The sequence below is a fragment of the Polyodon spathula genome, chromosome 19 (genome assembly GCF_017654505.1).
Source record: "Polyodon spathula isolate WHYD16114869_AA chromosome 19, ASM1765450v1, whole genome shotgun sequence".
Lineage (NCBI taxonomy): Eukaryota > Metazoa > Chordata > Actinopteri > Acipenseriformes > Polyodontidae > Polyodon > Polyodon spathula.
The window spans coordinates 4,464,661-4,485,808 of record NC_054552.1 but is presented as its reverse complement, the minus strand read 5'-3'; the positions used below and the strand labels follow the sequence as shown (position 1 = coordinate 4,485,808).

Below are 21,148 nucleotides of genomic sequence, written 5' to 3'. Positions count from 1 at the left end.
GGTCTGTATTGCACACTACAGTGTCCTGATGCTTCAGCAAGAAATGAACCAACATGCTACTCGCTCTGCCAGGGTGGATGTCGGCTTTGATTTATTGTGACTGCAGGGATAGTAGAAAAAAGGAAGCTCAACAGCAGCTGCTAGAGATTTTTTTTTTTTTCACAAAAACAAGGCTAATTTCTTGTAGAAAAGTTATCTTGTGGTTTCTGCAAAAGGTTGATTTTCGTCCGACGTGATCATTATAGTGTTATACTCCTGCAGGAACATTTCCCCATCAAATTGAACAGTGCTAAATGTGACACATGAGCACGCACTTTCTGCAGTATCCTAGTTTCTTAGACAAACTTACAGTATTTCCTATAATGAACTAATAATTAATAAATCCTGCTTAAGCTCATCCAGTCAATCGTGTACTAGCCAGTGTCAGCAGGTTAAACCTTTCTAGCATTTACCACAACAATATGTATTAAATTTAAATGAAGGATATAAAGAACTATCTGCTTGATTGGCATCACCATGAGGTTAACCACAGTCTCTCCACTGATCTCTTTAGTTTCTAATTGTACAATCTCAGACCTGCTTCGACCACATCATACAATGTAAGGGTTTTTTTTTTCCCCTTTCCATTTAAATATACAGACAGTGATGGTCCTGCCTTGACTGCATCTTTTCTCTTATTTAGCAGCACCGGTCCTAGTCAATACAGCAGTTAGAATCTGCCCATATTGGGTAGATGGCATTTGTGCAGTATTTTAATTGTGTCCTCCATGTAATCTGACTCCCAAACCTGGATTAGGTAACTCTGAATGCTGTAATATGTTTGTTTTATACAATTATCAAATTTAAGAACCAAAAATATATCATATGGCATTTGCTGACTTTTCTGTCTTGGTTGAATGGCAGGAATGCAGAAATCAGTGTGTGTTTGTTTTCTGCTAAGTACGGTCAAAGGACCCAACTGTGTAAAGGTAATATTTTTTTTCTGAACAGTAGCAAATTGAGCATTCTATTGCAGTGTAGGCATTCACACGCATCAGGTACTGTAGTACACAAACCTGCAAGTTCATTTTACGCTTGACGTCTGTCTCACTGTAAAACACAATTGAGGTACATTTTAACCAATAAAATGCTGCACCAGTTTCTTTTGTTTTATGGCCAATTAGTCAAATTTTCTATTGAGGCAGTGCAGGTGATGATCTTAAAACGTGTGATGTGTTCAGCTATGTCTTCCTAAGCCTCGACGTATACATTTATAATACAAATAAAGCGATATAAAGATTTAGGCTGTGCATTTCATGACAGAGCTGCAATATAACATTCTTTTGCATTGCTTTCATAAGGGATATGCCTGAAAATAACATTGTCTAAATTAATCTCATTTTGTATGCATTCTTGTTTTGGAGTATTTACTCCAAAATTACTGGTAACAATTTGGTTACAGTTTGTACAAAGGTATTCAAAATAATATACAAGAAAAACCACACGGCGTGCTAGTTGGCATTTATAAGTGAAAATACTGAACATGCATTTATAAATGATTCGTGAACTCTTCCAAAATCAGCTTTGTTAGTGTATCTGTATTGAGAGGAACCATTGAAGTGTAAAGAGATACTTTCTAAACTTGGCCCCAGTCATAATAATAGTAATATTTGTCTTTGGTACTAATGTTGTAGTGTTAGGGAAAGGACTGACGTTGTGTGTCTTTATTGAGATTGGCTTTTTTTTTTTTTTTTTTAGTACAAACCTCACCACCACTGCAATGGCTCTCTATCCCTCTGCCTGTCCTTCCATCACACTTTTATAAAGAAACTGTTTTACAAATATCTAAAAGAGAAAAAATTGCTGTCTAATTGTAATCCGATTTGGTTCTCACAATCTTTACCACCAGTCAATCAGAATCAGTGACTAGGTGGAGGACATTCCCCGTTCTGATTTCATGAATGTGTTTTAACCTTGACCTGCAGAGACCACCCTCTACAGAGGTCAGAGGTCACAGGAGTCCCGTTGCTTACATAATCCCTGGCCTTCGTTCACAAAGACTTCCAATTGTTCCAGTGTATGTATTGTTTTTTGCAGTGCCGCTGACGTCAAGATCTGAAACATCAGAACTAATTGACAGGGTAACAAATTGGAGTCTTTAAAGTTAAAAAAAAAAAGAAACTTTGTCAGCGTTTGTCATTTGTCTAATAGATGTACAGCTATGGCCAAAAGTTTTGCAACACCTAGAATTTTAGGATTGAGACATTTAACTGTATGAACATAATTTAGATGATTTATTTAACATCATGTAATCAAAGTAACTACAAAATGATATCGCAAGTGTCTACCGGAAGCCATAATAGTAGTACAGGATTTCATGTTCGTTTTTGAAATGTCACCTTTTTAAATATTGGTCAGTTTTTCATTAAGTTTATAGAAAACTGTGAAGCAGTGGTATGTATTTCAGCAAGTTTCATTTGAGTTTATGAAGCAAAATTAGTAAATTCTATAGGGTGATGCAAACCTTTTGACCATAGTTGTACATTGAAATGGGGAGAGAGAATATGGTTTGCTTCCCCATACTGGTCCCAGAAATGTATTTTCAAAGTACTGTACATCAAATCCAATTTTAAATGGTTCTTTTTTCCCCAACCTGTCATGTAATCCAGTCACTTTCATTTAAAGATGTGACAGTTTTTTGGCTACATGTATAATTTGCAAAGCAGGCAACTGTTACCAGATGGATTGCTGCTCCTGGTTTCCCCACATGGGTCTTGGTTATTTGGGTAGCAATTTAGAAATTCTTTCCAAGACTAAACACTGTGGGGCACACTGTCTGGTATGATTTCTGTACAGGTCTGCTGTAGTCAAAATAAAATAGTTTTAAGATAAAACTCACAGTCAGATAGCTTAATTCTAGTGTTGACATTTAGAAACAGTAAGTTAATGAGTCTTTAACACGGCAGTCTCCTTTGGCATTTTATATGTAGCCTTTTCATACCAGATTTGTATTTCTTACTCATTTACCCATCATTATTGGAGGTCCATGCTCCTTGAACCTTTTTTTAAATGTAAACCAGATACTAGGGTTTATTTTAACAATCTAAATTGTGGCAGACCATAATGACCAACTTATTTACATTACCACATACAAAAAAAATAAAAAATACAGAAAAATCATGACTAGTATATTACATAATAATGACTTTTGTGATATTTTATTTAAACAGGTCTTTGTGGAAATATATATCAAAGTTTTTGACTACATTTTTTAAAGCCAGCGATTTTGTTTTATTTCACACGATGATTTACAACAAAATGAACAGAAAATAGAAGGCTTTCTGTTTTAATTCCTCAGTTGTGAAAAGTCATACCACTTCAAGTACAAGTTGCAAAAGGTTGTTTTTAATATACATTAAAAACTCAGAGCATTAGACTGTAATGTATCATATGGTGCCTGCCAGAAGCTTTTTGCATTGCTTTGATGCTTCCAGCTGGATTTTATTAACACTTAACACTGTGTCAACCATGCAGTTCTGCATAAATACCGTTAAAGCCTACAGGCTACACTTGTGATTATAATATTTGAGATTGAGCTTTACTGCACATACATAACATTTTAGCACAGATGTTAGATTTTCTTTTGCAGGTTTTGCTAATCAGAATGAATACATATTTCAGATTTTCTGACATTTACAGATGTCATTAAATTGTGCTTGAAAGAAACTTCTAAAGGTTTTTTTTTTTATGGAAATGGTTGGTGATCTAGTTCTGCAGTTCCTTTAAGCAGTGTGTTTCGTTTTAATAACTCTGTTTTTACTATTGCATCATTCAGATGCAACATGGTGTATGCTGCAGCATGAATATCAGATTGGTTAAATCTTTTCTGTAATTGTTTAGACTATATTAACTTGCTTCCAGCTATGTACATTTTATTTATATATATTTATTACATTTACATTGAGAGTGTAGGCAGTTAATGAGTACAGGACATTCAATCACCTCTTGATTATAACATTGATTGTAAGCATCTCCTTTATATCGCGTCAGCCTGAAAGCTAAATAAAGAATCGCTGCATTCTCCTGAAACGTACCCATTACAGAATACCTGACAGGCTAATCTGGGACGCTTCATGCACTGTGCCAAAACAGTTTCTTTCCTCTCTAGAATATACAGGACTGTAGAGCCTAAAAGGGCAACACTGCAGTGTGCTGTGATATTACCCTAACTGCCGTGTGTTCCATTCACTAAACACCAGGGTGGACCCGACCCCATACGACACTCCGAAACCTGCAGGCCACACACGCTTCGTCTGTGTCTCTGACACACACTCCCGAACAGATGGCGTCCAGATGCCGTATGGGGATGTCCTCCTTCACACAGGCGATTTGACTGAGCTGGGACTGCCCTCCGAGGTTAAGAAGTTTAACGACTGGTTAGGTAAAGAGTCAATTTTTTTTTTCTTTCTCTGTGTTTCTCTCTGACCTCAATTACCCTTTTACTATCTAAATGCCATTCAATAACTCCTAATTAAATTAAAGGTTTTAGTTACCGTTGTCCCTTGCATAGATTGTTGTCTGCCGAGTTGCAATCTTCTTTTTTGCTTTCCAGTTGGGTAAAGTGTACGCTGTGTTTATTAAACAAACATTAATTTGCTGTATTTCCACTCGCTGTGTGTTATATATGTAATGTCTGTGAATGTGTTTGTTTTTTCAAGTAAAATAGAGAAAGATGCACCTAGATTAATTAAATACCCTGTTTATCTTTCCTTTTTTCTTCTATAATTTTTTCCTAGACTTTATGTCTAGGACCTATTGCAGTACAATATACAACATATATCCTGTGTTTTATTTTTATTTGTCATTAGATTAGCAAATTAATTAATCATTAATGCAATTAAGTGTTGCCACTCCTACTAAGTATAGAATATCATATCTCAGTGTGACAAAGTGCCCGCCCCTGTGTATATTATCTGTTATGTGTTGCGTGTGGTGTGTTTAAATGTTGGTGTATAGACATTGGTACACGGGATATAAACGGGTCTGTGTAACACGAGTGTTTAAAAATGTATATGTGTATTTAAGCACGAGGATTGCACAGCACTTCACGTGCAAGTAAAATGTAGTAATATGTGAGCACGGGGAATTGCACTTTATTAATTCACGTGCTGGGATTCAAGTGAATAATTAATTGGTAATTGAATCCCAGCACAACAGTATATATAGATGCACGTTGTCACATACTCACGGGGTTGGGTGTTCGGTGAGTGGAGAACGGGAGCGAGAGAAGGAGAAACTTAAATATATCAATTGCTATTACGTGCTGGTGGGACCAGCATGATACTTGTTTATTTAAAACTCACCGTGTTTGTCAGTGTGTCTGTCCGTGCACCGTTTCGTTAAGTTTAGTCTGTTTTTGTTTGTCTATTTGTTTTGGCGTAGAGTGCCGTGTCCTGTGTTTTCGTGTTTGTTAAACCTGTTTTATTTTTCAATAAACCGGCGCCAGCAAGCGCCACCATCATTTCAACTCATCTGTCCTGTTTTGTTTATTTTCCTGCTTCTGGTCTGACGCCACCCACTCCGGCCATCTTTGTGACACTCAGTCAATCAATATGGGTGTCAAATGAATCTTAAATCACGTTATCCAATCAAAGCTTTCACATGCAGTAATCATTCGTCTTTATGGAAAGGGTATTTAAATATGGTATGTGGTTGAAAGTGTTCGCAAAACCAATAAGAATGAATGCATACTGTCGCTAAACCTATCAGTTTTTGCAGTACACAATATTTGATGTTTCCTTTGGTAAGTCCATAGCTGTCATTTGTTGTGCAATAGGAATGAAACCCCACACTGCACATTTTAATCTCTGTTTGGCACTTCAAATCTGAAAAAAAGCCTACATAGAAGTATTTATTCATAAAAAAGCTAAAATAACATATTGCATGGCATGACAGCATGTAGTCTTATAGCACGCTTTATTTGCTCATAAAAATGAGTAATGTGTGGAATTCAATTAAAAGCTGTCCAGCAGTATTTCTTCTACATCAAGCCCTGCTCAATGCAGTTCGGTCACTAATTTATCAGACCATTCGTTCTGTATTTCATGAGCTTCCTTCTATAATGCTACCTGTGCGTGTGTTCTGCAGTGACAATTAACCATTGTGTGATGTTTAAAAAAAAAAAACAGGACTCCTACTGGTATCGAACATGAGTTTACACTTATGGCATGGAATCAAAGACCAGTGGAACTATTATAAAAAATACCCACAGCAAACAATTGAAGCAGTGAATGGCCTATACACATATACAGCTGTGGCCAAAAGTTTTGCATTACCATACTGCTTTGTAGTTTTCCATATACTGACAAAAATCAAAAAATGTGACATTTCGAAATCTAATGTAAAATACTGTACTACTAGTATGGATTATAGACGTTTGTGATATCGTTTTTCTTATTTTGCGTAGACGATGTTAAATAAAAGATCAAAATTATGTTTAGATCGTTTATTTTTATTATGTCTCAATACTAAAATTCTAGGTAATGTGAATATTTTGGCCATAGCTATACCTTGTACAGCTGCTTTCTGAAACGAAGTAAAAAGTCAGATGGAAAAGAGGTCCAGAACCCTACTGAGAAGGAATCCGTCAAAAAAAAAAAAAAACTGAGTGGCCATCTGTTTAGCTTTTGTAAGTCTCGATTTCAAATATAGAGAGGCTTTAAGGTGTCCACATCCCACCAAATGTTCTAGCTGTTTGAAATCAATATATCAGTAGAGTAGGTTTGTATAGACCAAAGGGGCAGGGTGTGTTCACAGCACAAATATTAAGCAGATGGCAGCAGAAGACATTTAGTATGGATTATGCTTAAGGTACCTGGCAGAACAATAAAGACTGCTAATGCCTGTGATGTCGCTGACCTTTAGAGCTGTTCATTCTTGTTTCTCCACCCCTGTCATCCTGTACTCTCATCTAGACTGTTACGCTAAACAAATAAATAAATACTGGCCTTGTTGCAGGCTGTGCTACTTAGATCAGGAAAAAATATTGTTGATTATGGATGTTTAATGAAGCATACTTACTCCTGAACATGTTGAATTGTGCACTCGATTTAAGTGAAAATAAATTAATTATTTCAAAACCTGCTGACCTTCAAAAATAATTTCCCAGGCTTTCTCAGCATGCAGTATAGTTGTTTCTGATGAAAAAAAAAGATTGGTCCCTGTAGAAATTCTTTCATGTGTAATTGCTTGTTGTCTCCCTTATTAAAGTAAGATGATATATTAGCTTGTTTCAGCCATGCTATATATATATACACACACACACACACACACACACACACACACACACACACAGTGCCTTGCAAAAGTATTCAGACCCCTGACCAATTCTCTCATATTTCTGAATTACAAATGGTACATTTAATATTTTATTTTAAAACACTTAAACGCAAAATCAATTATTGTAAGGTGACATGGGTTTTATGTTGGGAAATATTTAAAAAAAAAAAAAAAAAAAAAAAATGAAATATCTTGCTTGCATAAATATTCAACCCCCACACATTAATATTTGGTAGAGCCACCTTTCGCTGCAATATCAGTTTTAAGTCTTTTGGGGTAAGTATGTACCAGCTTTGCACACAGTGTTGGAGTGATTTTGGCCCATTCTTCTTGGCAGATTTGCCACAGGTTGTTCAGGTTGGTTGGACGACGCTTGTGGACCGCAATTTTCAAATAGTGCCACAGATTCTCAATGGGATTGAGATCAGGACTTTGACTGGGCCACTGTAGGACATTCACCTTTTTGTTCTTGAGCCACTCCAATGTTGCTTTGGCCTTGTGCTTGGGATCATTGTCCTGCTGAAAGGTGAATTTCCTCCCAAGCTTCAGTTTTTTAGCGGACGGGAGCAGATTCTCTTGCAGTATTTTCCTGTATTTTGCTCCATCCATTCTTCCTTCAGTTGTAACAAGATGCCCAGTCCCTGCTGATGAGAAGCATCCCCACAGCATGATGCTGCCTCCACCACACTTCACTGTAGGGATGGTGTGTCTTGAGGCATGGGCAGTGTTAGGTTTGTGCTACACATAGCGCTTTCAGTTTTGGCCAAAAAGCTCTATCTTGGTCTCATCTGACCACAAAACCTTTTCCCACATCGCAGCTCTGTCACTCTCATGCTTTCTGGCAAACTCCAGACGTGCTTTCAGATGGTACTTTTTGAGTAACGGCTTCTTTCTTGCCACCCTCCGATACAGGCCAGTGTTATGCAGAGCTCTTGATATGGTTGACTGGTGCACCATTACTCCACTTACAGCCACTGAACTCTGTAGCTCCTTCAAAGTGATTGTTGGCCTCTCTGTGGCTTCTCTCACTCGTCTACTTCTTGCGCTGAGTTTTGAGGGACGGCCTTTTCTTGGCAGTGCCTGGGTGGTGTGATGCAGCTTCCACTTCCTGATTATTAATCTAACTGTGCTCACTGGGATATCCAAACACTTGGATATTATTTTGTACCCTTTCCCTAATCTATGCATTTGTATTACTTTATCTCTAACTTCTGTAGAATGATCTTTTCTTTGGTCTTCATTTTCCTTCAGATTCACAGCCTTACCAATGATCCTTCAACAGTGGGGTTTTTGTCCAGAAAATGTGACAGCAACTTTAATGGTTCACAGGTGGAGGCCAATGGTAAGGTAACTGTGTCCTCGTTAGGGCAATTTCTTTCATCTGTGCAAACTGGGAGCTTCCACCGCACAGTGGTTGAATACTTATGCAAGCAAGATATTTCAGTTTTTTATTTTTCTTAAAAATATTTCCCAACATAAAACCAATGTCACCTTACAATAATTGATTCTGAGTTTCAGTTTTTTAAAATAAATATCAAACAGTACGAAATTTCAATGTACCATTTGTAATTCGGTAATATGAGAGAATTGGTCAGGGGTCTGAATACTTTTGCAAGGCACTATATATATATATATATATATATATATATATATATATATATATATATATATATATATATATATATATATATATATATATATATATGTGTGTATATGTATATATATATATATATATATATATATATATATATGTATGTGTGTGTGTGTGTATATATATATATGTGTGTGTGTGTGTGTGTGTATTTATTTAACTTCTACACAGATTCAACAATCTTTAGTATGTGTTGTGCACTAAGTTGTTGCGACAGTCTTAAAATGCACTTGCAGCTAATAACTAAACAGAATTCCTCTTTGTTGGAACATTTAACTATCTTTAAATAAAAAATAAAAACAAATCCTTTTTTGATTCATACATTTCAAGGCTAAAGACTCCAGTGCTTCCCTCACAATATTGTGTGTTGAATTTGAACAGAACACTTCTAGGCTGCCTTTTATCCAGTGTAAGTGAAAAAAAGTGTGCATTTAGATTACCGGTTACTGTTCCTTACTTTTCATAGACTAAATGTGCAAAACTAATGAATTATAGATGTCTCTGTTCCATCAGGGCTTTCTTACAAATCTTTTGTTATTGAAAGGGGGGGGGGGTGGGATTTGTATCGACGGCTTTTAAAATAAAGTTTGATGGCAATAAAATGCTTTCATAAAATTCCCTCCTGAGTAGAGAAAATAGAGTTTGTTTGCAATAATTGCATTCGCCAGCCTTTGCGCCTTCATTCTTCAATATGGGATAAGCCAATTGAAGACAGTGATTTCATTTTGTGCGTCGAAAAAGCACCATGTAAATGAATCTGTGATGTAGTTAGAGGATGCCTTAGGATTTTGAAATTGAGAGGTGGCTTTCCCTTATTCGATTTGGAAGGGATTATGAAACACTGCTGTATTTCAGTCGAATTTAAAGTAAAGGAACACAAAGTTTTACCCTTCCTCTTTCATTCTGATTCCGAGCGATAGGTATCGACAGACTGAAAAAGCCGTAGAACTGCTGTTTAAGTTATAGAAGGCAGCTTCAAATGTAATCTTATTCACTGCTCTCATCAGAGGTGAGGACTCTCCTTTCAATACTGTGTACTGTAGCAAACAAATAGAATGAACTATGTACTGTATCTGAAATATGAATGCCACAAACAAAAATTAATTTAAGGGATACAAGGAGGTTTTAGTGTTGCACTGTTACTGCCATCAGAAACAATAAACATTCCTGACTAAATTGAAGGATGTCTTCCGTCAAAGGGTTTTTTTTGTCACTGTGCAAGTGCTGCGTTAAAGCTGCTTCAATGTCATTTGATGGAGTTCTTCCTTGAGGGATGACGTATATATTTAGCACTTTTATTAACACCTATAGGCTTCAGCTGCAGCCCCCTCCATGATGCATGCTGGTATCATAGCATGCTGTGACCCATAGTTTGCTGTTCCTGCAGCAGAACAAAGTGTCCTGAATTACTTTTTTTTTATATTCATCAAAAAGACACAAGTGATGAGAATAAGTATGTTTTGTTTATTGCAGTGTTCATGTGCACAGGGACATGCTAGAATTTCTATTGGTATAATAGTAATATGCTAAGGGCAAAACGGAGCTAGCATTGTTAGGGCAGTGGTTTTAGCAATGGGGAGATCTAAGTTGGTCTTGAATCCTTAAAGTCCTAAAGCGAGACAATAAAGCGAGGCTAATATGGGCCATAATTAGTTTAGCTTACTAGCAGGCTACAAAGGATGATGTTCCTATCCAAACCAAGTACATTGAGGAAAATAATCTGTCCTGCAATTCTCCTGTAAAAATTGCTGTTAAAACTGATAAATTAAGAATTCTAACTCACTCTGTTGTCTTGCATTTCTAATTCTGCCACTGTGTTGCACTTCAGCTTGGCTATAGCAATATTGAATGGTGATTCAGGTACTGTATAACCCTGTTACAACAGAGGGACCTCGGTATACAACACATTGTTTTTCATTTCCCTTTGAGATTAAAGGGTTGTGTAGGAGCTGATTCTGCTGCTGATTCTGCTGTACTGTAAATACCATCAATGAATAATAAGCCTAGGCTGATGAATCCAATTAAATATTAAAAATACAAACTGCTGAATAACAGTACAGTACTAGCAAACCCATTACAGTCTGGAAGTGGAGATTCAAAAAAAGGGCACCCCATTGAGAAGCTGTAAAGTGTATCCACTTAGGAGAAAATACTTCATAAAGAGGGCAGGAGAAATTAACATGCGCAGCATTATAAAAAGGTAATAATGAAGTGGGTATTTAACAACCACTTAAGTTTTTAGAAATATTTAAACAATTACACTGTTCCCTCACGGAAGTAGGCTTTTTACTTTGTAGAGCATGATGAGTGTGTTTGCCTAAGCAGCCAGTGGACTGACCTTACTTGGTTAAGGCTGTGTTTTTGTTCCCAAAAAGGCTTTTAGTCAAAATACAGCATACTTGCAATGAACTGTGCAGATCTGTGATGGTTTTCACAGACCTCTGTTCAACAGTGCTGCCAGAATGCTATTCTCGTTACAATTAGAATGTTTATAATTGTAACCGCATTGGTTTTTTTTTGTTTTTTTTTTTTTAAATGGCCAATAGTACATCATTTGGGGCCATTGACCTGAATTGATCAAAGGACTATTTTAAATGTCCATTCTGCTTTAAATGCATATGAGAATAGGCATACGTCCTCCTTCTAAGTGTAATGGTATTTAAAACTACAGTAGTATGTAACTTGATTTTAAAAAAAGTAAATGGCAAGCATTTTCTAATGTATAACAGCTTGGGTGATGTATTGCATTACCAAGATTTTCTTACTTGAGCATTGCAGCTTAACACCCTGTGCTGCAGACAAACAGTAGATCTCTGCCTGAGCCTTTCTGGGCTGCACATAGGAATGGAACTAAATGGTGCTGGGTGGGATAGTGCTATCTGTAACACAGGAAGTGAAGTATCAAGTACTTCCTATAAACTTATTTGGGCAAGATTTTCACAGCTCTTTAATCCAAATTGTCATGAGCTCTGCATCCAGTAAAGTTACTTAACTTGAAATAAACGACACAGGAATTTAAATTAAATTGCGCTTATGAATTCATAAGCTGTTCTATTATTATTATTGTTGTTTTTATTCAATGGTATTGTGCTACTTATGACACTTTGCAATAAATGGCTGTGTGATTTTTCGACCGTAGTTGTGGCAGGATATTGGCTTCACCTCAAGTAAATAAAAATAAACTTTACAAAATGTTTTCATGTTAATGAGAGGCAAGATAATCCATAGGTACATTATTAATACAGATTTTTAAAATGAACACCCTGCTGTTCAAGCAATTAGTGTAGTAGATTTTATAATGACTTTTCTCAAATAGCAGGATTTTCATATATTTTGACTAAGAAGAAACTGATACATATATGGCCTTGAAGCAGAAGTGAATACCTTTTTTTCTCTCTCTTCAAAGCCTCTTTTGTTGCAGAAGTTTAAGTTTTCGGTCTTTTGGATGTCGTCATTGAAGGCATCCCATTGCTATGTTACTTCATGACTTTTTTCTTTCCTTTCTAGGAAGCCTTCCTTACGAATTCAAAATAGTAATTGCTGGAAACCATGAGCTGACGTTTGATAAGGAGTTCATGTCGGAGCTGGTGAAGCAGGATTACTACCGCTTTCCGTCTGTCTCCAAGTTGAAACCAGAGGATTTTGACAATGTTCAGTCACTCCTGTCGAACTGTTTATATCTGCAAGACTCTGAGGTGACAGTGAAAGGATTTCGAATATACGGGGCACCTTGGTAAGTTTTGTACTTTTTAGTTCTTGCTAATGGGAGGGTATGATAGATTTTTTTTTGCCCTCTTCGTTAAAAACAAGATTTAAAAAAAAAAAGAAAAATAGGTATTAATCTGTTCTTGTTGCTACATTTACATGAAATGCCGAGAAATGAATGTACTGGTGTGAGTGCAAATGTCTTCTACTGCTAATGCAACACAAAGGAATAAAGAAGCTCTTGGTATGTGCCCTTTTATTAAAAAACCTCTCTTATGCAATGTATCACTAGCATAGGAAAGCAGTAACTCATTATCAATACCCTAAAATCTGTAGCACTTCCATGTAGTAGCATATCTTTGTTTTATGTCTTTCTTGTAGATTTGTTCTTTGGGGGGGAGAAAAAAAAATCTATTGCATTTTTATATATAGTGTGAATGCATTAGTGTTCTAGATCATGCATAGTGTGAGGCAGCACCTGTATAGAGCGAGAATGGAACTCCTAGCACAGAACTGTCAATGTTGACTGTGGTCAGTAACCCTAAATGAAGTTGAGCCGTTTCATATTTGAAAGAATAGGGGCACACAGCGTGTTAACCAGTTCAAAACCTGATTAAAATTGGTGTGAAGCTACACAGATCACTAAATTGACCCGATTGTAATCTTTGTTAATAGTACATGCCTAATACAGTAGCTCTTGCAATGGTGAATCCATTTCTTACTACTTACCTTTTTTTTACGTACGTCACTGACTGACCTCCAGACGACTTGCTGGCCTGACTTTGACACTGCTCTGTTTGTCAGGTTACCATGTGAGCTCCCAAGCATGTGCATGAACAGTCAAGCTGTGCAAATGCTGCACTGTGCTGCCGGACTGCAATCTGCGGTCCTCCTGAGAGCTTCCCCAGTGGCATGAGCACAGACTCTAAAGGGCTCAAGCATTGGTGTTGCTTTTTTATATTCTCCCTCCTTGTGAACATCTCGCCAGCACTCGATTCAGTTAGTCCCTTTCAGTGTTTTTTTACAAAATACTGTGGGTGTCAGCTGCTGCATTAAGCAGACTATGTAAAGTAAAAACAGTTATTGGATGATTTTAAAGCAGAGGTTCTCAACCCTGGGTGCCTGATGTGCTGTACCTTTGCACTGTGTGCCACATGCTAGAGGTGCTGCATATGCTTTTTATGAAAAAATGAAACACTTCAGAGTGGAACTTGTAGATTTACAACTTGGTTGATTTTATTTAAAATTAATGATTGGTAAACAATATTTAATTTTAAAAACCTAGAAAGATTTGACTTACTCCAGTGGGTTTTTTTTTTTTTTTAAATATGTTACCAGTGATATCAAACATTACAACTAGGCAAGTTGTCAAGTACACATTAGCATGTGTTGCTTGCGCAGCATATGTTCTGACAGTTGGTAAAGGGACAGACAAGAACAGAAGCTGCTTGTGTGTGACAGAACCCAGTCAGACAAGCAAACATTGATTAAATGGGACGACGGTATGCATTCACACACACACAAAAAAAATTGTGAGTATTAAGTCTGCAGAAGTATTAAGTAATTATTCAGATATAGTGTGTGTGTGTATGTGTGTATATATATATATATATATATATATATATATATATATATATATATATATATATATATATATATATATATATATATATGTGTATGTATGTGTGTGTGTGTGTGTGTGTGTGTATATGTGTGTGTATATAAATATGTGTGTGTATATAAATTCATAATCTTAATTGTTCTATTTACTCCACGCCGTGTCCCCTCAATTTTATTGTTAGTTGTTGTTGTTGCTTCTGCTTCTTTTTGTCTTTTTTTTTTTTTTTTTTTCTATGTTCAGTATCTATCTTCTGGTGTATTAGTAACCAGAAACGCCTTTTGAAAACAGTATTAAAATATATTCATATTGAACTTATTTTGATTTCTTTATGACTGCTATCTTTTACCCAAGCTGAAGCTGGCTGAACCTAATCCAATCAATCTAATATAATAAAACAAATTATATGATTGGGGGGGGGGGATTACATACACTATTACTATTACTGAATGTATTCCAGAATTTGTATATATTTAATTGAATAACCATGCCAGCATGATTTGCATAGTAATGATCTGACAACACACACAGTGGTCGTCGTGTGTGCATCTGTGCATCCTGGCTGGGGAAATGCTCAGGAAAGACAGAGGTCCCAAATTAAACTACATGTACATGCTGCCTTTGTGCCAAGGAGTTTTATAGCCTTCCAGATCTGTGAGCAGCTGCTTCGTCAGAAGAACGGCGGCTCTGTTTAGTGCCGGCAGGGTGTTATCTCTTGGTGTAGTTGCTGAGTCGTGAACTCATCATAGAACAGAGCTCAGGCACTGATGTCATCAAAGCATCTGATTGCACTGCAGTATAAAGCTAAACAGATTCAATCAAAAGACTTGGCCCAACCGGTTTGGCTGATGATTTGTAATGAAGACAGGTTTACCCACCACCTGTGCTGCAGTTTGACAAAGCAATACGTTTAATTATCACCAGACCCTTTTTACCAGTTTTACCAAATAAAGCAACCATTATCAATAAAGGTCATAAATAGTTTTTATATGACAGGTGCAAGACTTTGCACTGATTTGCTGCTTTGTCAATACTCTAGTCCTAAATTATCATATATCATTAGACTATATGCTGTTTAAACACTCTTAATTGGTTTAATACACTCCAGTCAGTGTGGGCTAGACTAGATATACCATATAGTAAGAAAGTAGTGTGGCACAGCTTTTACTCCTGACACCTTTAGGCTACCTGATATTACAATGCACAGTACAGTGCAAAATATAATAATTGTGTCTGGTACAGAATACTCCAAGGTACTGTAAATATCTACCATTATTTCAGTACCTCTGGCTATGGGAAAACAATTATCATTGCAAAATAATGATAACTTCCCTCTATCTGAATCTTTGCCTTCAGAACATCTTTATCCATGTTTATTATGGAAGCAAGTTCTGTCCTTTTTTAGCATTATAGGACATGCAAAATGTATATTATCTTTTGTATAGGAGTCTTCTCCCTTTTAGCTGTTATCTCATTAACATCAGGAATTAATTCTAGCCGTATGTGATTTCTGCAGTATTGACACATAAGAAGGTATTTTCTAATGAAGCTGCCATTCCCCTGTGACCGATGACAAAATGCACAGCACATTCAAATCATATTTCCCTTTTCAATGACCTCGTCTTTCACAATAATGAGAATGTCAGTCCCCTTGTGTTGAGTCTTTGATGCTGAGGAAATGTATGATGGAAGTTCAAGGAAAGCATAGCCGACCTTTCTTCCCCTTTGGGGGTTACGGCATTGTTTGTTTTCACTCTGTGGGGGAAAATGACAATAAAAATTCCCAGAGTGGAATGGGCAGCCATCCTTTACACAGATCCATAGAGGCTCCACAAATATGTAATATAAACCTGTAATAAGGTATATACTTTCTAAATTGTCATCTTAAATTAACTGGAACTTGTAGTTAAAGAAGTATCCCAATCTCCCATGCCTTATAGAAACAAATGATGACTGGATGGAATCCTTTTATGAAACACCAGCTGTTTGGAATGGCACAACTTTAAAGAGCCCACAGAAGCTACCCCTGCAATCAGAAGCTAGAATTGCAGGTTGAGTCCTCATTAGGTTTTGCTATCTGATAGTTGGATTATTCTGAAAATACATAAAAGAACAATAACAATCAACAGTGATTGAACAAAAATGATAGAACAAGAATAAAGAAATGTATTCAGTGTCAGATGTCAAGAAAAAAAAAAGGTGGTTTACATATTGGCTACAAATGTTAGTCTGAATGTCCTTGTAAAGTTTAGCTGTATATGTAGTATATAATTGGATTCTTGTAGTCGTGTGTTAATGAAAACATATTTTCAACCTGACTTATGTTGGCTTTAATCATAGCTCGAAGGAGCAATAACCAAGATAAAGTCAAGAGTGGCAGTGATAAGCTTGCTCCTGCTAACAAGCAAGATTGCCACTATAACCTTTTATAAAGTTGACATCCACATAGGAATATTGTTGCCGTTTCTTTGGAAATGGTATATGAAGAAGAGTAGTGGACAGGTATAGATTTTAAAGGAATTTCTTATTAGAGTCCTTGGCATGACTCCCTCTCCACTTAAACAGGAATCTGTCATTGTTCTGAAATATCCTGCCCCTTTTGTTTGGAACAAGGGACTCCCAAACATGAGACTGACCTCCTCCTTTCTACTACAGAGCGAAGACAGCATCCCTTATTCTATTCACAACCTTGAACTGCGGTAGCAGGGAGGTCAGAGGTATACATGTGAAGCAACTCACAAACAATGCAGTTGGTTTTGTAATAGTGTTTCTATGGAGATGTGTTAGTGTCTGACTTTTCACATTTAGTGATGCCGTATATGCAATTTGATTAGGAGCAAGCACCCAATGCTGAGCTGGATATGTGCATGTTACAGCAGTAATCCTTGGAAGGTACTAACCATGAGAAGAAATTGTTGTAGAATGTTGTTATGGTTAAGGCTACGATTTTGGCATGGTCATGTTTTGTACATTTCACAGACGAGGTGCGGCAAAAAAACAAGAAAGGTCAACAAATGTAGTTTTAGCTACATCATTATACACATATATATTATATACACATTATATACTTTTAAATAGTACACCAAAACCAATAATATCAAGACTATTGCTTTTGACTGCTGACAAGTTTAACTGTTACTTTAGGGTACTAAGAGTTAAACAGCATGTAAACGTAAGTAAACGTCTGATCTCTGGTGCATTTGTTCTTCTGTCTTTACAGGAAACTACTTACTCTTCTGTTTATGTAAAGCGCTTTCAATATGTTTGTCATAGCTTGCTTTTCATTTGTATTCCACAGAAATGTTACATACTGTACTAAACATCATGCCACCACTTTCATGAAATGTCCCCTTTTATTATATTTTTCAGTTCTCTGCTTAGCAGTGATATTTGCCACTTTGCTGACCTACATAGCTACACGTAAATGCTGTGTGCGTACACAACCACACAATTTACAGATACTCACAGATATGTCTTTTGAGTGCATTTGTGATAGAAATAAAGGAAGTGCCTAATCAAATGTGTTTTTACATCCATTTCCAAGATTTCACTGACTTTATTCAAGTTCACAATTTCCGTGAAAGTCAAAGCCTTAGTTATGGTCCTATAGACCAGAAGTAAAGCATTTCTGGTCAAATCTAGAGATGGTGTACATTTTGTATATGTTTCACAAAAATGCAGATTCTGAAAGTCTCAAACATTTTAAAACCCGGAGTTAACACATATCCAGTTTTACATCATGGTGCAACATATCCTACAAATTACCATTACATTGTTAATGTTGTCTAGTGGGCCGTGCCTGTTTGTAACAAAATTGAGGCTACAGCATCCAGTACCATAGGCACAAAAATGAAAACAGTCATGTTTAAGTCACCACATATCATCTTCCAAAATATTGATTTTATTTATTTTCCATCATAATTTCCATAATTTTATTTTAATCTTCTGCTGAAATTAATACATTATATTTTGGTGAAGTTGCAAAACGTTACGGTGTATTATAATTCAACCAGTAGCAATTGCTAGGCTTGCATGTATGATAGGATGCATAATTGGCTGCAGGATAGGCATGCAGGATGCAAAGAATGTTAGGCTGTATGACTGTATTAAATAAATATGCACGTCCTTAACATAGTTTAATTTGCAGGCGCCAGGCTCCCATTTCGTTTGTCTTGGCTTTAGGCCTCCTGCTTGTTAATGTGAAAATCCCAGGCACTGTCCACATGACAGCCAGTGCTTCACAATTTTGTTTATAATCCTTGTCAGGCTGGATCTGCGAACAAGGTGCAAGGTTGGGTTACTGAATTATACACATTGATCATGAGAACCAGAACCAGGGTAGTTTTTGAATACGGAAAGCCTGTCTCGGATTTACAGCTCTCGAATCACTCATTAGATTAAAACAAACAAACAGAATCAAGTTTGCAGAGAGTCAAAGGAAAGGCCTGGGACAGAGGGCTTGCTTGAGTCTTATGTGGGTGGGTGGAGGGGAAGACACAGCAGGTCCTTATTGAAAATATACAAAAGTACTCTGCAGTCGCAAGCTGTGATTTCAGGTCTGGTACAGATGGATTTACCATGTCTGAGCTCAAACAGACTTCATGGAGCCTGTAGACAAAAAAGAAGTGTGATCTGTCAGGGGTGTGGCAGCTAAGCATATACTACCTGGCTTTTTGCAAAGTAGAGTTACCATTATGGGACAGATGGATATATTCAAGGTACCGTACAGTATAAAGTGAGAAACATGCATTAACCAGACAGTTAATATTGGATTATTAGGATAGCTTTTTAATCCATCGAAACAGACTTTTATAAACATTCTTTCAATAACTTGTGAGTTAAATTCACTTGCATCCAGGGCAATTTAAGTTGGAATGTCTATTTTGAGGTTGCCGGCAGTAAGGTAATAATTATTTATTATGCAGAATGAAATATCGAAAGGATCCAAAAGCTTGGTAACTAAAAACATCATATCTGCTTTGTCATATTCTAAAAATACTACCTTAAATCACCTTTTTGTCAACTGATGCCACCTTGTATCTATAGTAACAGTGTGTGGTTTGGAAATGCTTTTGATTAGACCTTTTCTGTTTTAGTGACTTAAGAGATCGTGCTTCAGTGTCTGCAGGAGCTCAGCGGTCTCTGCAGGAATCGATGTTGTCAGCGTGTCAGAGGTATAGATTAGGTTATCTTTTTGATCGTAATGGCAAAAGATGGCTCTGTCCTCATGAAAGAGTCTCTATGGAGATTGTTTATTATTATTATTACACTCAAACCCAAGAAATGATCAATGTTGTTGCAGCTTTTTCTGTATTTCAGCAATGCAGTTGCAAAGGGGATATCGGGAAAAGCCTTCTCTCTAGCCCTGCCAGTTTCCTTATTTGTGGGCTATAAGAGCAGCATGATTCCAGCGTGCCTCAAAGGGCAGGGTGTTTTTCTAAACAGCCCTGGGGGAATGCATTAAATTTGAATCGGCTAAAAAGAAAAAAATAATGCATTATAGATTTAGTCCCAGCAAGGCTTAGCAGATTCAATTGCTTTACTTCTTGGCCAGAAACGTATCATAGAAAAAAAGTTTCTTGCTAGAGTTAATTATCAGGGATATCAGTAACACGTAGCTTTTTTTTTATTGTAGAGTAGCTGTAGTATTTAAAGTTGCAATCGCCATTATTAGTGTGCACTGGCATGTATACTGTTCAGTGTATACCGGTTATTGCACCTAAAATGAATATTGATGGAGCACACTCGCTGAAGGCTTACTGTATAAGTAAATGGCTGCGGTGTTATTGTGATGCATGTGTTGAGAATGGACTGTAATAAATAGGACACACAGAATCTGTAGAGCACTGAGCTATAAAAGGAAAGAATAAGTAATGTCCTATGCCACTTTGAAAGCAGCGTGATGGAACGGAAGCATAATATTTAATGTCTCGCAAACTGCATATGCAGTCTGCATGGTTGAAGGTTGGATATCTGAAAAGTAATACAGTGAAACAATGGAATGACATTTTTGTTGTGCTTTGAAAAAAAAACTGAGTGAACCAGTGCTTTAGTCTTTAACCCTTTCCCAGGGTTTTATTTATTTTTGCATTTTTATTATATATTTTTTTTTTACTCTGCAGTTTGGTCCAGTTTATTTTCTTCTTGCACACATTGATATGTACATCTATCTGTCTAAATTGTGCATACTTTCAATAAAACGTTTTTTCTTTTTCTTCTTTACTTAGCATTCTACACTTTTGTATAAATGTTTTGTGGCTTTCCTTCTCAATAATTCATCTCAAGGCATTTAGTGCGGTTTCTGCTTTTTAAAAAAAAAAAAAAAACTTATGATTCTTCCGAGAGTTTCTTGTTCCATGATCACAATTGTCTCCATCATCACCGAAAACCCTACTCTGTCTGATAAACATTTTCAAATAGAATGTTTTGACTTTCTTTCCCAGACACTGCCTACTTATGTGGATGATTGTGACCTGACCTGTGACCTGTTTGAACAGCAGCTTGTCGGCAGTAATTAGAGGGCTTTGTTGTTGAAGCAATCCAGATTGCATTCTCTGACTGCACACGTAATCAGCATTAGCAGTCAAAATACAGCGGCGTGCAGCGGACTTCTTTGTAACACTAACAAACAGGGATCTGCTGTAGCTCGTGACACCAGCGTTGAATAATTATGTTCAATATTGTCAAATCAAAAGTGACAACAAAATGTTTTTTTTTTTTTGTTTGTTTTTTAAATACTGTAACTATTTTGAAAAAGATTATCATTAAAAAAAAAAAAAAAAAAACAGTGCTGTTTTGGTTTATGGCTAGAAGAAATATTTGAAAGTCACTGTTAAATCATTTAATGTTAACTTAAA

General features: G+C 36.5%; 1 protein-coding gene across 2 annotated transcripts in view; it reads left to right on the top strand.

Moving 5' to 3' along the window:
- Window positions 1–21,148, top strand: part of LOC121294262 (metallophosphoesterase MPPED2) — a 40,523-nt gene that overhangs the window by 6,752 nt on the left and 12,623 nt on the right. For both annotated transcript variants that reach the window (XM_041217824.1, XM_041217825.1), the window contains exons 3-4: window positions 4,239–4,420; window positions 12,476–12,701. In XM_041217824.1, coding sequence (XP_041073758.1) covers window positions 4,239–4,420; window positions 12,476–12,701 — 408 coding nt within the window. The remainder of the gene's footprint in view (window positions 1–4,238; window positions 4,421–12,475; window positions 12,702–21,148) is intronic.